At 40.1% G+C, this 16,920-nt stretch overlaps 2 protein-coding genes across 2 annotated transcripts; one reads left to right on the forward strand and one right to left on the reverse strand.

Moving 5' to 3' along the window:
• The first annotated feature begins 11,294 nt into the window (after positions 1–11,294).
• On the forward strand, positions 11,295–12,074 carry LOC120449680 (keratin, type I cytoskeletal 9). The gene is made up of 2 exons (XM_039632291.1): positions 11,295–11,586; positions 11,635–12,074. The coding sequence occupies exons 1-2, from the start codon at positions 11,295–11,297 to the stop codon at positions 12,072–12,074; spliced, it is 732 nt and encodes a 243-aa protein (XP_039488225.1).
• Positions 12,075–15,448: 3,374 nt separating this feature from the next.
• On the reverse strand, positions 15,449–15,763 carry LOC120447704. Its single transcript, XM_039629232.1, has one exon. It carries the CDS (start codon positions 15,755–15,757, stop codon positions 15,449–15,451), a length of 309 nt encoding a protein of 102 aa, XP_039485166.1. The 5' UTR covers positions 15,758–15,763.
• Positions 15,764–16,920: the final 1,157 nt, after the last annotated feature.

A 16,920-nucleotide genomic window follows, 5' to 3' on the forward strand; every position in this document is an offset into this window, starting at 1 on the left:
CCCCACCAGCCTCTTCATTTGGGGGCCTTTCTTTCTTCTCCCCATCATTGGAGACACTGCGTTCGTTGGCTTCTTTTGTCTGTTTTTCGGTGTTGAAGATGAAAAAAAAAAATATATAAAAAAGGGGGAGGACGGTGGGTTTGGACTGGTAACCAGCTAAAAGCTAACAAAATGAAATGGGCACAATCAACTAACTGTATGTATACTTTTTGTTTTCATCTTTTTTTCTACTCACTGCTTCTTCTTTGTCTTTCTGGTTTTGCGTTAAGACGCGCTTTAATTTTCTATTTCTCGATTTCTCACGAGACTTTGTCTCATTGTCTCCACGCCTCGAAATGTACAAGAAATGTTTGATTTGCATATTTTCGACACTCGCTAATTAATAAACGACAAGCAAAATACAAAAAAAAAAACACAAAATTAAACAACCGCAAAAGACAAACGAATTCTGCACTGAGGCGGTATGTTAAAGGTCAAAGAGCTTCCGACAAGGCAATTAGATCATCCGAAACCGATTTTGCCAAGACATTGAAATCTATTGCGTAATGGGAGTTGTCTGGCGGTTGGAAAACCAGTCCAAACAATCATTGCGGGTAAGATTTTTATTACTTTTTAATATCATACATTAACACCGAGTGTTAAACACATTTAAGTAATACTTATCCCACCGATAGGTGGTCTTGTTATCACATAGTTAAAACTGTGAAGATCGTCTATTGGCACTTAAAAAACAGCTATCATAATAGTTTCTTGATAATGAGATTTTAAGAAACCCATCCACAGCATTACTAATAAATGTTCGTATATCTTCTTTTAGACATAACATTTAAAGTCTTATAGCCAAGAAGTATTTTATTGCCAAAAGTACAGCTACCATGAACTTTAATCCCCACATTACGCCCCTTTGCAATACGCCGTTTTTTTTTTTTGCAGTAACATAACTCTTCTGCAGAGATCTTGAGATTTATACTTTAAAAGTAGAACTAACCCATAAAAAATCAATAAATTGCAGTAACCAAATCTGGTCTTTCCCTCGCCGGCAAAACATTTAAATGTGCGGTGCGGAAGGAGGTCAGCGAGAAGGTTAATGCCAATTTACGTCAACAAATGCCCAGACATGCCATCTAAATCGAGTCAGCCGATCCGAGTAAAACCAATTCAGTTTTGCAAGCAGAGCGAGACTCTTTCTCCCAAGTAACTCCATTTCCATCTCCATCTCCCTCGCACTCTTTCTCTAGATCTCTGCAGCTAGAGATCGGTGAGAATAAGTCAAATGCATGGGCAATAATAAATAGAAGGGGATCGGAGAAAGAAGCGCAGGCAAACTTGTAACGAGCAGAACTCGAAGAGAAACCCCTCGATCTCCCCTCGATTTTCATCTGGAAACCCCTGAAAACCCCTGGTAATCCCCCCAATTTCGCTCTTTCTCCGTCTGTCAGCGAACCTTCCTCGATCGGCAAACAAGCCGAACAAAACGCTTCCTCAACTGCCAAGCGGATTTACAATGGATGCGCAGCCAGGAGGAGTTGAACAAGGTGATACGAGGGAAGGAAGAGCACTGAGAGAAAACCTAAATAAATAGAGGAACATCTATTTCATATTAATTCATATGAATAAAACACAATTAGTTAAATAGTTTATGCGTTTTGCGCTATTTCAATCCTAAATGATCTTAACCTGTTTGGAAAAAAGCTGGGTCTTCAATATAAGCTGTAAAAAAAATATCTTATAATAAATAATAATATATGCTTATAATTATAATATCTTTGCTTATATTAGTTTAGTTTACAACAGTTTTAATAGAATTATTTTATGATACCATAGCTCACATCATATCATATCCGATTTTGGGTCCCTTACTTTCTTCTTATAAATATGCAAGTATAGGATTACAATTGATCTCTGAAAGCACATTAGATTGAATCTCCATTTAGTAACGCAGAGTTATTAACCATATAGTTTCTTCCCATGCACCCCAACCAATTGAGAGCAGGGGGTGGAGTGAGTGCTGGATTATAGGCAAAGAGTGCGTCGCGGAATGGCAGAGTGTGGCATAGTGTGGTATGGAGAGGTATATACTCGTAGTATAGTGGTATGGTATGGTATAGTAGTGTAGTGGAGTGTACGAGGATGGAATGCTTCGCTGGTCTCGGGGGCCAGAAATTGGCAAACAATAAGAGCCGTCAAAAAGTGCAGCCAACAGCAAATAGGAAAAGCAATAGCCAGGGAAAAATGTAGAAGCGCCAAGTGGCAGGCGGGGGGCTGCGAAAGAAAAAACAGTTTGAAAAGTTGATTGTTTAGTTGGAGTTGGAGCATAAAAAATGTTAGCTACACACAACAACGAAAAACAAAAAAAAAAAAACAAAAACAGAAAGAAAAAACAGCAGTAAACCAAAACAACGGCGTTGGAAAAAAGCACAAAAAAGTGGAGCGTCGATTGGAGTTGTAGAGAAAATGGTTTTCCATCACAGTGAGAACAAGGATTGGGATGGGGATGTGGATGTGGATGATGATGATGATGATAAGGAAATGGTGAGGGGTTTTTGGGGGCTATACAGTTCGGTTTGGCCAGTGCATCGAGAATGGAGCTCGGGATCGGAGCCCAGCTTTCTCAGGAGTTGTCTTAAATTTGGCTCAGGGCTATTATCATATTAGCCAACTAAAAGGGTGGGGGAATAAGATAGTTCTTAATCGATGTATTGATGTATGAAGCAGCAAAACTTCATAAATTAATTACCTAGAATTTCGGTAGCTAAATACTTATTTAAAAAGGGATAAGCTTTGAATATATTAAATAATCAAGAAGCTAGAAGAGAATCGGACCATAGGTCTAAAGTGGTTTTATAGATTTACCAATATCTTTAAGATACTTTTCTTTTACGATGTACTGATCTCTTTACCAGCTGTCTTACTAGCATAAGATCTTAATATAGATCTCAAATGGAGATAGATCTCTGGTCACGCTGTCATCTCTAGCTGGATGTGCCTCGGTGAAAGATACATTTCAGCTCTTGTCAGAAAGCAGGCAGTGGCCAAGTGTCTTGGCCATGGCAACGCAGACAAATGTGACGGAAGAAAGCGTTCGGTGGGGAGATTGCTGGGGCTTGGAGCAGCGAGTGGGGCTACAAAAGCTACAAAACTGCCGTTGTCTGACTGACATTTTTTGCACTTTTTTCTTATATTTTATTTTTTTTGATGACGACGCAGGCCGAAGTGTGGCCTGACAAATGCATAAAACTTGGGCATTGCTCAGAGAAAGAGAGAGATCTCTGCTATGGAAAGATGGATGGATGGATCGGAGTTGGGGGAATGGGGCTGGGATTGGGGAAGATCATGAAGATCTGCGAGCGACGCGACTGCGAATCCAGATGCAGTGGGGCTCAAGTTGAAGTTGAAGCTGGGAGCATTTTGCCAGTGATTTGCTGCTGACAACAACAACTACAGGTACAACAACAACGGGCACAACAACAACGGGAACAACAACCATACAACAACGTTGACGTTGTAGCAATTGAATTTTTGCACGTCGCCCATGAAGTTGTTTGTTTGCCTGGCATCGCTTGGCTCCTCAAAAACACCGCTACCCCCTCATTTTTGTGGCCCCTTACACTGAAAGAAATGCAAGGAAAACTTTCATTGAAGCAAGAGTTTAAGCAGTCTTTTATACATTTTAAATTTTAGAAGTATTTATAGTTATTTTTGAAATTATATGATATTTAGTAAAGTGTAACTTTTAAACAACTATTCAACAATAAATACCATTTTATTATTTTTACTGATATGTATTTTAAAGTGAGTTTTATATCCATTTATTTTATATCCATTTCTATCAGTGCACCGTTATTGTTGCTGCTGCACTTGGATGAAAAATTGTAGAAGCTGTTAACGAAAACAACAACAACAACTACAGCAACAACAACAACAACACATGGCCAACTGTTTGCACGGCTGATTGTGTTTGTTGTTGCTGGCTTTGCGCATATTTATGTTGGCTTTGAGTTACCGTTAGACGGTTATATGGCGGATTACATTTGGCGCTGCTGATGGCAAATTATCTGTGCCACAGTTGAGCAAGAGTAAGAAAAAAGTTTGGCGATCCGCGCTGGAAAAGGGGTAGGCGAGTGCAGGGGAGGGGAGGGGGGAACTGAGAATGTGGCCACGATGACGATGATTGAGTTTGCAGTTGGCGAAAATGGATAATGGAGTTTTACTCTTTCCAGCTGTCCATCTCTCAAATGCATCCTCTTATTTATGTATGTATATCTCTAATTGACCATCAATCTGTGGCATTCTTTCGCTCCATTCGAATCTATAAATCTATTTTATAATCCAGCTTCTTGATTGAATTTCTTGGCATCTTCGAGCGATAATAAATAGTTTATGTTTGCATTTTAGTATTTTTTCTAATTAGAAATTTAGATAAAAAAGTACTAGAAATGCAAGGAAAAACATAAAAAAAAAGGAATCGTGCCGTTTGAAACCATAAATCCATTTAATACAAATTTTGAAGATGTTATCGTGTATGTTACGTTATCCTATTTTCACTGCGAATGCGCTCTAGAACTTCAACTACTATCTTAAATTTACCATATATCATTTTATTAGTCAACCATTTGTTTGCTGTAATTTTATTAGTCAACCTTTTTGTAAACAATATCATATTAAAATTGGCAGAAGTAGTTTAATACAGTTCCAAGAGATCTAGAGACTAGAGGACTTCCTTATAGAGTGACAATGTTACCATTCTACGTAAACCTGCTGCTTTTTATGCCTGCAGCTTTGCTCAGCATTATTCATTTGTATTTATCCCTTTAAACATTGTAAGCATATTATGAATAAAGCTAATCTCTTATAAAGTAATGTGTAGTGTGCTTTTATATACCATTTAAACCCTTTTTTATGTATTTTAGAAGCGTTGTGTTTTGTTGATGGTGATCACACTTTACGCTACGCCATTCATAATCCATTCACTTCTCGCTGTTTAATTGCGGCTAATTGTCAGTCTGGAAAGTGGGAATCCCATTCCCACGTCTGCCCTAAAAAGCAGTTAGAGATAGAACTCCTGGGGGATAACCTAACCAAGGCTAATGATAGATACCCCTCTTTCCCAATTTCTGGTGCGCACATCGCGCTACGTTCAACTTTCAACTTACATTTTTGCGACTTTCGCAGCAAGTGACACACAAAACGTACAAAAAAATAAAATTAAAAAAAAAAAAGGAAAGGCCTCCATTGAGTTGAAGCACCTCCCCGGATTCCGCTGATACCCCCACCCATCTGCCAACTGACTTTTTGACGCTCATTTCGCACAAGACTTTCAAATGGCTAAGACACCAGCTCAAAGTGAGGTAAAGCCAAACGTTAACTTGGCCATTGGCGATCTTTGCAGTGAGCTTCGAGATTCGAAATTCGAGTATCGAGTATTTGTTTCTGGCATCTGAAGTCGGGCTCCGATGTTCGGGCGACTCGTAAAACTATTGGCCATTATTATCTTTTGGCTCTGTCTGTTCGCCGCCGTTGTTTCTGGTAATTGTTGCCGCTTTTCGGCTCTTGTGCTTTATTGTTTTTATTTTTGGTTTTTGTTTTTGTTTTTGTTTGGCCCGATGTCGGCATCTGAAAAGAAGGTCGCACAAGGTGGTCCACCATCCACGTCGAGGTGAGCCGTTATCGTTACCCTCGCTTTGAGCCAGGCTTTTGGGCGATATTACAACTCACTGAATCGGGAAATGTTCTAGGCAAGAGTTTTTCAACTGTGACAATGGTAAGAATCAACCTTAAATATATCATAGAATAATTGCAGGACTTAAATAACATTGTTGTATTATCAATAAGTTCTTTCATAAGTTCTTAGCATCTCAAATAAGTAATTAGTTAATGGTTTGCTTAAAATTTATTAATTTTGATTATTAAATATCTAATATAATATTTTATTGGTTTTTTTAACCCTCAAATACCCATTCAAACTTCCTTTCTTTCTAGAGTATCTCAACTTCGTGGCCACCCAAACCGGGCTTTCATCTTGTATTATTTTCGTTTCATTTGTCTTTAAAATTAATGTGCCAGATTTGAAAACCTGTAACGTCAGCTGGTTCAGTGTCCGTCGCTCAGTCACAGTTTCTGTTTGTGATTTTCTGGCTTAGAGCGGCGAAGTTGACGAGTTAACTGAAAGAAACTAAACTGAAAGAATGGCCAGCTCTCCAGCTTATTTTTTTTTCTCTAGCAGCTGCAATTGATTTTCACTTGAATTTCTTTTTTATTTGGGCGATCGCTCGCAAAAGCGAGGAGAGATGAAGACTGGCCCCGTTTTCCCTGCCTGTCGCTCACAATTTTGTTGTTTTTCTTTTTCTTTGACATTGCTGTCTTGTGGTGGAAGGGGAGTGGGTTAATCAGGCGTCAAGGGGTTAAGGGGCTCTGCCATCACACTCTGATATTTGTCGCTATTTTTCGTCTGCCGTGTTTTGGATTTCGTCTTCATCGCAGCAGCTAGTTTTTTGGTTTTTTAGTTGGCAAATTGCTTTTGTAGTCAGCGTAGGTGTCTTGCGAATTTTGGCCAATTTTTTGGTTGTTTTTTTTCGTCTGCATAATTGAATTTGTTTTCGAGGTCAGCCAAAAGCGAGGCAAACGTTTAATAAACTGAACTTTAGAGGTTTGCGAAACCGCTTGTTGGATTTTCGGTTTTCGATTTGGTGAGATTTGGTGTTGTCGATTGCTGATCGCTGCAGTTGTCAATCAAAAAGTCAAATTCCAAGCTGCCAAAGGTGCGCAATTTGTCTTTCAACTGCAATTGAGACGAAAAGCGAATGTGACATGGTCAGCAGCAGCGGCAGCAGCAGAGGTTGGAAAATGCAATAAAGCAATCGAAAATATGGTCGAGAATGCAATGGGATCGACATTGCGCATACGCCGCGTGTGTCTCAGTACCTCTGGCCATCTGATATAGTCGGTAATAAGCCGGTTGCATGGCCTCAGCAATCGACAGTCGACTATTGACAGAGCAGGAATGCCGCCCGAATATGACAATCGCCAATAACGCTAACTACATGTCCAACTTTAAGCATTAACCCATTGGGAACCTACAAAAAACTATGGATTGTGTCATTTTATTTTATTACTTATTTACTATTTTACTTATTACGATACTACATATACAAGGTTATATTTGAAAATTACAAGTAAATTTAAACAAGTTTAATTAAATTTTAATTAAAAATATATTTCATCAACTGTCTTTTCAACTCTTCAATCAATTTAACACATTCGAGGTACTAAATAAACGTGTCTAAGGCTTCATTTAATTCAATCTCCCTCAAAAACCCCCAGAGAATGTTTTTTCCTTCAATAAATCTTATTAGGATTGACTAAAGCCCACGATGGGTTAAGCGTACCCGTGTTGCCCTGACAGTTTACAGTTTACAAGTTATTCAAAGGCAAATGTTTAACAATAAGCAAATAATTCTCTGTGCACATGTCACACAAATCAAAGAGCCGGCCCAGAGGAGGGAAAATCGAGGGATTGCGGACTGCCGGCTGCTCAGTTGCTCCGTTGCTCCATTGCTGGCCAACTCCCAAGGGGCCAACTCCATTTCGGCTATGCAAACTCCGTTCAAACGCTATGCAAATCAAAGCGAACTGCGTAATGAGCCGCAACCGTAACCAAAAACGAGGCGGGAATCGAAGTTGCGACTACTCAGTGCCCCGCTGTTTGCCACTTGACTTACATGTGTTTGCCGCTGATTGCTTTAATGGGTCACCACTGTACCAGTTGGGACATACATATATCTACGTGTGTGTATATGTGTGTGTGTACTAACGGTAAACTGGTTTCGATGACATGGCGCATAACACCCCAGTATAGTACCCGTGTACTCGAATATCTGTACAAATGCCAATTGCCCAACGTTTCGCTGACCCGCTCCACGTTCATCGCCCGTCGATGGGCTCATGACATATTAGCAAAGGTTTTTGCCCCACTGCCAGCCATTTATGACTCGAATGCTGGCCGCTGATTTCATTTAGGGCCAGGCCAAGCTAATCGCAAGTATTTCAGCTCGCAACTCGCCCGTCGCCAGTCAGCCAGCAGTTGCAACATCCATTGCGGTGTGTCACGATCCTGAAGGCGAGGAAATCAAACGAAATAAAAGTCGACTGTTGGCCCAGCACATGTGATGGAATAACTCGAAGGAAAAAAATATGAACAAAATATAAATACTCTGGAAAATCTGCGAATTTAATTACATTTTGTCGGTACCAAATATGTTTGAAACTATGAAATTTGAGTTCTGGCAACGCCTAAAATAAGTTACTAAAAATCTACACAAATTCTAACATTCATATTTTGGATTATTGATAAGCTGACACATTTTTATGTTTATTAAAATCAAATATTTCAATTAAAATAATATATATATTAAACTAAAAAAAAGGTAAACAAACTTTTAAAACACACCAAAACTAACGAACTCTTTCTAGATCCCATTTCTAGACTAATTCAAAGTACCCTCTTTAAGGGTAATGGAAAACTAGGCACAATCTGTAGAGGTGCCATGCGGAGTTATGGTTATGTGAACAAGCAACAACAACCAATGCGGCAACTGCAACTAGCAACAACAAGAACAACAATCGGTGGCAGCAACAGCACAGCAACAAATATCGCATTGAAAATCGCTGCAAATGAGGCAGCGTGAAAAATGCGCGACTGTCGAAATTGTTTTTGGTAAAAATTTCAGGCAGGTTGACTGACAAAATAAAGGGGGGCTGGGGAGGGGGGGCAGAGGGGGAAAACGGAAAATTGAAAGGGGTTAGTCGGGGGCGAGAGGGTAAGCACTGGCAATCGGTTAAGCATTCACATGGGAAAACGACGGGCAGCAGTCAACAGTCAGCAGGTTGCCGAGCCCAGCAGCAACTGCAATATCAACTGCAGCAGCAACTGCAACTGCAGCAGCAGCAGCAACTGCCACTGCAACTGCAACAGCAACAGCAGCAACTGCAGCAACATTTTGACAGCTCTTGCTGGAACTGCAACTTTATTTCACTTTTCGTCCAGCGAATATTTCCAACAATATTTTCAACAATATTTCCAACAATATTTCCAACAATATTTCCACCAAATGTCAGACTCGCTAAATGTGACACAAGAGAAGGGCGAGGGAAAAGCCAGCCATTTTGACCCTAAAGCAACTTTCCCAAGGGTTCAGCTTAAAACGTGTGAAATAATTTAATGTAAAGCTTCAGGGAAATACCATTAAAAGCTAAGGAACTATTAATATTATGTTTCAAAATAGCATTGTTATCAAAAATTAAGCCTCTTAGGCTGGCTTGCCATACTGATGTATCCAAAGTAATATTCTTTTTAGACTCATAAATTTCACTTTACATCACCTTTTGGATAATATAATATATTATAAGGAATTTATCAAAAATTCCTTATAAACATAGACTACTGATTTTTCACTGATCATTCAAATGCATAGAGTTGTAACTGCTTGAAAATAAATGACCATTAATTTATCTCCTATGCAATCCTGTCTTTTGCCCCTCGGGCTGCAAAAAAAGTGTATGAAAATGTCAGTAGATTGCATGCGTGGTCTATTTATTTGTAGGAAAGGGGAACAGAGTGCGGTGTTCGCAGTCGCTTGACATATTTGTCATGCGTGGCCAAGCGCAGTCCAAAATATATTCCCACGTTAATTTTTTGTGTGTGGAATTTTGTCTTGGTTTTGTGCTTAATTGAATTCATTTGGTCGAGTGAAAATGTAAAGAGATAAAATAACATAAAGCCAAATGGACTGTGCAAAAAGCAGCAAAAACCAAGCTGGTGAAACCATTTATCATTATTGGCAGAGATCGTTGGCCATATTTAGTCGTATTTATTGGCAAAACAAATTGATTAATTGATCTGGCATTTGCATGCGGCTCTCGTCTTAATGAGAACTTGACGTCTCATTGAGAACTCTGGCCCCCAGCTAGATGATCGATGAATGGAGTTGGTGTAGTCGCAAAGGTGCAAAGGAATGGATGAATGAACGCAGGGTCGTCTGGCATGGGGTTCGAAATCCAGAAATTAAACAGGAGACGGTGCACTGAAAGAAAATACTACAACGATATACAAATAAACATATTCCTGAACTTAACAAAATAACATCTCTCTGCTACATTTAGGAAACTTTTAGACAGTTAAACAACTATGCAACTATAATGTACCTACTATTGAAAATATCTTGCTAAATTCCCATGGAAGCGTGATATTTACTCACTCTTTGCTCCACATTTTGCAACAATTCTTAACTGTTTTTTTTCAGTGTACTGGCCAGTTGACCCATCCGAAGCGCATGCGTAACACCGCAAAGTGGTAGCCCAGCGATCGATGTCAGGGACAGTTGAAAGCGCACGAACCTCGCCTGGCTGTCGTCTGGTCCTCTCACCTGGGCTCCATCACCTGCGTCTTGAACTCCGCACTCATTAATCACTGCTGCGATTCGATCGGCGGAAGGAGCGGGTTCGTGAGGGGCATGGGGCAGATGTGGTTGCTATTGGGGGAAAAACTTGGTTCAAGTGCGCTCAAAGCGCCAAAAATAATGCTGACTGCCTCTGCTCGCTTTTTTGTTTGTTGGCTGTGTTTTTGATTACATAATGCAAACAAATCACGAGAAAGTATAACAAATTTGAATAATAGTCGCTGATAAAATACTCTTACTGGATAAGGTGTTTTAAAATAGAAAATAGTTTTGACTTGCAGCTGCTTGAGATTTTCACATATTTTAAATTTCATACCTCAAAATACCTCAAGCTAAATACTTCTTTTAAATATCTAGCTAATTAAGAATGAGTTTTATTTAAGGAACTGAAGCGTAATACTCAAACTTTATTCGCATATGCACGATTTGAATAAATATCTTTCACCATAAAGCTCTTAATTCGACCGGTTTAGTAAACCAACGTATCGCGAATTGGTCTAATATAATTTAATAATATGTTGTTAGCCTAGGAAGCGTATTTCCCTGGCCATTTCCCAAACTGATTCGATCAGCAAATGTAGCCTTCAATTGGGGCTAGAGGAGAGTCTTTCGCCATCGACATCGACTTCGACATCAACCCACCGATGCTTTCGCTGGAGCCACTCGAGCCTGTGTTAATGCTGTTAACTGGCCCGGGGGTGTTCGAAGTGCAGTGCACCACTTGCGTGGTGCTTCCGGACAAGGCCGCGGTGGTGCTGTGGTGGTTCGCTCTATAAAAGTGTAAACGCGACCTGGTAGAGACATCAGTTCGACGCATTGGCTCATCTCCATCAGGTCAACATGAAAATCTTCGTCTGTTTGCTGGCTGTGGCCGCGGTGGCTCAAGCAGGATTCATTGGAGGCGCAGGTGGCGGTGGTGGTGGTGGCTACGGCGGTGATGCATCCTCTCATGGCGGCGGAGATGGTGGCTACAGCTACGGCGGCGGCGGTGGTGGTGGTGGCTCAGATCACCATGGCGGCGGCGGTGGTTCCCCACCTGTCAAAATCATCAAGGTGATCCACGAATCTGCTCCATCTGGTGGCTCTGGAGGCTGGCAGTCCGGAGGAGGCGGCGGCGGCTGGTCGGCTGGTGGTGCTGGCGGCGATGGCGGCGGTGGCGGCGGATATGGTGGACATGGAGGACATGGCGGACATGGCGGCGGTGGTGGCGCGCAGGAAATCAAAATCATCAAGATTATCTCGCAGCAGGGTTCGTCCGGCGGTCATGGTGATGGCGGCTATGGCGGTTCCGCTGGAGGATATGGTGGTGCATCCGGTGGCGGCTGGTCATCAGGTGGTGCTTCCAGCGGTGGCTGGTCCTCTGGAGGTGGAGGTGCTGCTCAAGCCGTGAAGATTATCAAAATCATCTCGGAGTCGGACTCTGGCGCTGGAGATGCCGGTGGTTGGGCGTCCGGTGGTGCATCGTACGGTGGACCCAGTTCTTCCTACGGTCCTCCCAGCAGTTCCTACGGTGCTCCATCCAGTGGTGGCTGGTCATCCGGCGGTGCTTCCAGCGGCGGTTGGTCCTCAGGTGGCTCGTCCAGCGGCGGATGGGCTCCCCAGGGCGGTGGCAGCTGGTAATTGTGATAACCCGTGATTTTATTGTCTTCATTCCACCAACACCACCCATTGCTCCATCTCACATCCATTTCTTTGTTATTCCCCATACCACCATATTTGTTAAATAAAACTTTTCTGTTTGATCATTTTCCAAAAAAAGAACAAAAAAGAAAAAGGAGTGTCTAATTTGCCAAACTCTAGGGCAGAGCGAAAAAGGAGCAACCCAAGAAATCCTTTTACAACTTTTCAATTTAAAAAAGAAAAGTCTGCGAAGAAAAAAAAAATACCCACCATTCTGCACGCCTTTTTCCTTCCTAAGAAGCACACTTAAGCGTTAAGTAATAAAATGCAAGCAAAGCTTGGCTGAGAAAAAGAAAAAGGAGCAGCCAAGAAGGGACAGGAAAGTGGGAAAATAAAGGGAAAACTGTCGGAAAATATGTAAAATATCACTTTTGACTAGCCGGCAAAGTCTAGCCACCCCCAAGGAGCCAGTTTCCTCACAGCGGGTGGGTGGTGTTTGGTGGGTGGCAAGTGGGTGGGCGGGGTGATTTGGGTGTTTTGGGTGCTTTTCGGGTCGGGATTCATTGGGTTGCATGTATAAAAATATATTTTCCATATAAATCTAACAAAGAACGTGTTCGGGTTACTTGATTAGGGCCAGCAGGAGAGTGGGCAAAACATTTTCAGCTTTTCCTTTCTTATTCCTTTTTTTTATTCGACGCTATATCTATAGAGCGCGGGGAAATGGAGTAGCGAAGAAAAGGATATAAGACGAACTGGGTCTCTTTTCGGTTTCCTTGAACATTTACACAATGAATACAAAGACAGAACATTATATACACACCCGAAAGAAGTGAGCAATTTGTTGCTTTGGAGGGCATAGACGATATGATAGGTTTGATTTTTCGTATATTCTGTATTTTTTTCTGTATATTCTGTATTGATTTATCAAAAAGAGGAAGTGAATATTTCTCACCCAACCCCAAATGGTTTTTGGGGCCTGGGCATTTTCCATTGTGGGAATTGCGCAATTTTTCGGCATTTGAGGAAGAATTATAAAAACAATCATTAAACATATTTATTCTCTCCCACTCAATAGCCATCAACTTGTTGCCGGCATTGTAAACAAACATTTGGGGCCCACATTCCTACACAAAAACCGAAATGCACACACATTACTTGAACTTAATATAGGCAAATCGAAAATCGAATCTCATCTCTAAACAAAAACGTATACGAAATAATTTTTATGAGTTAAATGGAAAAAGGAAAAAATGTTTTCCATTGAAATTCGCGCTACCCCCCTCTCCACTACTCGATATAATTTTTCCCCCATTGCGTTGATTATATTTGGACTGGTGCTTGTTGCCCGAAAATTTGTTATTATTTTAATTTTACTTATTGACTGATTGTGCCATTGTTCTTGCCGCTCTTCAGCACGTGCAAAGCGGTCCAAAGAGTGGAAAATTGCGTGTTTACCCAAGGACAACAGTGGGTGGTTCGCTTTTTGCGTGGTGTGGTCCCCTTTCATTTTTTTTGAGAGGTTTTCTTTTTATTTTTGGTGGGTCTTCTTCGCCGAGTCAACTGTCTGAAGCAAACTGAATTGAACTGAACTGAACTGTTGACCGAATCGCTTTTCAAGTGTGTTTACTGTGGGCGCGTGTGCATCGACGGCAGTCGATTCTGAATCACAAACATCAACAAACACAACTGTAGAAAACACAGTCAGCGAGGCGAAAGCAAACAGTTTAAGCGCCCCTCGGAAGTCGTTATTAAGAATCTCACCCGCTCCATTTGACGCGGGATTCTGGATGAAAGCGCAAACCTCTAACCGAAAGTAATTTCGATCTGTCTGGCTGATATATACTTTCGCAATAAAGGGATGAATTGATTGAATTCATAAAAAATCTTGTTTTGACGGAGGTTGACAGACGCTAGAAAAAAATCGTCTATATTTTCTCTATTTATTTGTCGTTTCTTTAGTACAATGTTTGATTTTCTAATTAAAAGTCGGAAGTGTACTGCTGCTACCCACAGCGTTTCTTTTTGATGGTTTTCTGGTTTTTGCGACCATAAATATCAGTATTTTGATCAGAACACTCAAAATATAGCTCCAAATATGGAATGTCATACCTCGTTGAGTTCGTAAGTCAATTTCCAATCGTACTGTGTTTTCAAGAAAAACTTAAATTTTTTTCCAATTTTTTGTAATTTTTGATAATGATTTTTAAATATAGGCCGAAAATCGTTTTTCTGGTTTTTGCGACTATAAAATATCAGTATTTTTATCAGAAAATTCAAAATATAGCTCCAAATATGGAATGTCATACCTCGTTGAGTTCGTAATTAAATTTCTAATCGAACTGTGTTTTCAAAAAAAAATTAAATTAAATTTACATTTTTTACAATTTTTGATGATGGTTTTGGATTTTTGCGGAAAATCGATTTTCTGTGTTTTGGCGACTAAAAATATCAGTATTTTGATCAAAACATTCAAAATATAGATCCAAATATGGAATGTCATACCTCGTTGAGTTCGTAATTAAATTTCCAATCGTACTGTGTTTTCAAAAAAAAATTAAATTATATTTAAATTTTTTACAATTTTTGATGATGATTTTGGATTTTTGCCGAAAATCAATTTTCTGTGTTTTTGAGTTTATAAATATCAGTATTTTGATCAGAACATTCGAAATATTGGTCCGAATATGGAATGTCATACCTCGTTGAGTTCGTAATTAAATTTCCAATCAAACTATGTTTTCAAAAAAATATTAATTTTTGTTCTCATTTTTTGTAATTTTCGATGATGATTTTTGAGTATTGGCCGAAAATCGTTTTCCGGTTTTTTGGGACTATAATATGAGTATTTCCATTGAACATTCGAAATATTGGTCCGAATATGGAATATCGTACGGTATGTGGGTATAGTTAGCAAACAAACGATGACCTTTGAAGATTGTTGGGGGATATATGTACATAGGTACATAAAGAAAAATGTTCCTGTGTACATTAGCAGATGACAATAAGCTATAAGCCTTTAAACAATTCTTACTTAAGAAAATAGTTTCCTTCAGCTTTATTCATTTTTCTGTCCTTAAAAGGTATAAACCTTTTAGAGATATTTTTGTACATTTTTTGTTAGAGTACGGGAGATATATGTAAGTTCAATATATTGTGTGAAGTTCAATATGTTATTATTAGCTCACGACTGAGTTTTTCCATTTGCTTACTCTTAAGAAGTTCTTAACCTAATATACTTCATAATAACATTTGTTCCTTCCATCACATCCCTTTTGCGATGGACGTGATTTGTTATTGTCTGCCTGCTTAGTTTTGAAATTGCTTTGATTTACTCAACCGATTTGGTTGGGGATTTTTCCTCACTCTCTGGCTTATTTCATTTTTTTTTTTTGGTTCTCTGTCATTCCGAAGGAGTCTGTCTGCCTGGTTGAGTGGTGTGTGTGGTGTGTGGCACTATTTTCCTGCGAGATATTGCCTGCTGGCGGGATTTCGTCTGGTCGACGACACTGCACCAGAACCAGAGTCACCATTACCATCAGCGGATCGGTTGGCTGTCGCCAAAGTCGGGGCTTCCAGACCCAGACGTGCGCCGCCGTTGTCGCCATTAACTGTCCCACCGACGCCGACGGCGACGCCTCCACCGTATCCACCTCCACCTCCACTTGGAAGGAAACCTCCATCACAAGTTGTCGTCTCATCGATTTCCCCACTTTTCCAACGCTCACCCCCCCGCCTCGTAGAACCCATTTCGATGTCGCCTTTGTTGGCTGCCAAAACACTGAAACAGCTACGAAATCGTTATAAGTATAAGTATGGCGAAAAAAGAGAAAAAGTTTTTGCAAAAAAAATACAGAACGCGAAATGTGCAAGCTAGGGGTGTTGGTGGGGGTGAAGGGGAATAAGCAGTACAAAGGCAAACAAGCAAATATTATTACTAATTCATTTGCGTATACCCTTGGTTGCACCCTTTTTTTGTCAACACCCACGGTCCAGTTCCTCTTGATTAAGTTCCATTGCATTCATTCTTTAAGTTTCGACTTTTGCATTGAAGTAATTCAAGAATTACTACTTGAGAATAGGTTTATACCCGTCTGTTTTAATAATAACACTATTATTTCTATTTCTAATTTTTATTTGATATGAGAACTAGTGTAGGTAAAAGCCTATTTAAGTCCTCATAAATTTGATGACTTATTCAAATATTATTTTTTTTTAGTTGTGGACACGGATCTCTTCCTTTTGGAATTTAATATCACATCACACAAGCACTACAATAATGGAAAATATCAATACCAATTACCTTTTTGGACAGCGTTTATTAATAACTAAAATAATCAGTATGTATGTATATAATAAGTATAACCAAAGAGGTATTTAATATTGATATTGTTATTAAAATTCTAAAAATATTGAACATTTTTTTATGTTAAGTTTTGTAAATCCTTTTAAAGGGTATGCAATAAACCCATCTCTTTCCGCCCATTTCGCACCATGTTTGTTTATCGTTAAATTTTTTCAGGTGCGCACTTGGTGATTTGTGCTGCGTGCCCGAGACCGCCCCTTCCCTCCCCTCCCCATCCACCTGCCATTACCCACCGGAAAACCGACAAGTGAGTACTGAGTACTGAGTACCGAGCTGCGAGGTGCGAGTACAACGAGTACTCATCAATGTCTGGGCCAGTCATAAGTAATTTATCAAGATACCAAATTGCAGTTGCCCGGCGACGCGTCTGCGTCGACGTCTGTCAATGCCAATCAGTGGTTGGCGATATGATGGGTGTAAGATTCGGAATCGCGATTCACGATTCACGAGTCCCGGTGTGAATGATATTCGAGGTATTTG

This window comes from Drosophila santomea, chromosome 3L (genome assembly GCF_016746245.2).
Source record: "Drosophila santomea strain STO CAGO 1482 chromosome 3L, Prin_Dsan_1.1, whole genome shotgun sequence".
Classification (NCBI taxonomy): domain Eukaryota; kingdom Metazoa; phylum Arthropoda; class Insecta; order Diptera; family Drosophilidae; genus Drosophila; species Drosophila santomea.

Excerpts from the sequence above, each read along its gene's own strand:
- LOC120447704 (XM_039629232.1), bottom strand. The coding sequence starts at position 15,757 with ATGGAGGTTTCCTTCCAAGTGGAGGTGGAGGTGGATACGGTGGAGGCG.
- LOC120449680 (XM_039632291.1), top strand. The coding sequence starts at position 11,295 with ATGAAAATCTTCGTCTGTTTGCTGGCTGTGGCCGCGGTGGCTCAAGCA. Across the intron at positions 11,587-11,634 it reads CGGCGGCTGGTCGGCTGGTG|GACATGGCGGACATGGCGGC; the intron begins GTGCTGGCGGCG and ends GTGGACATGGAG.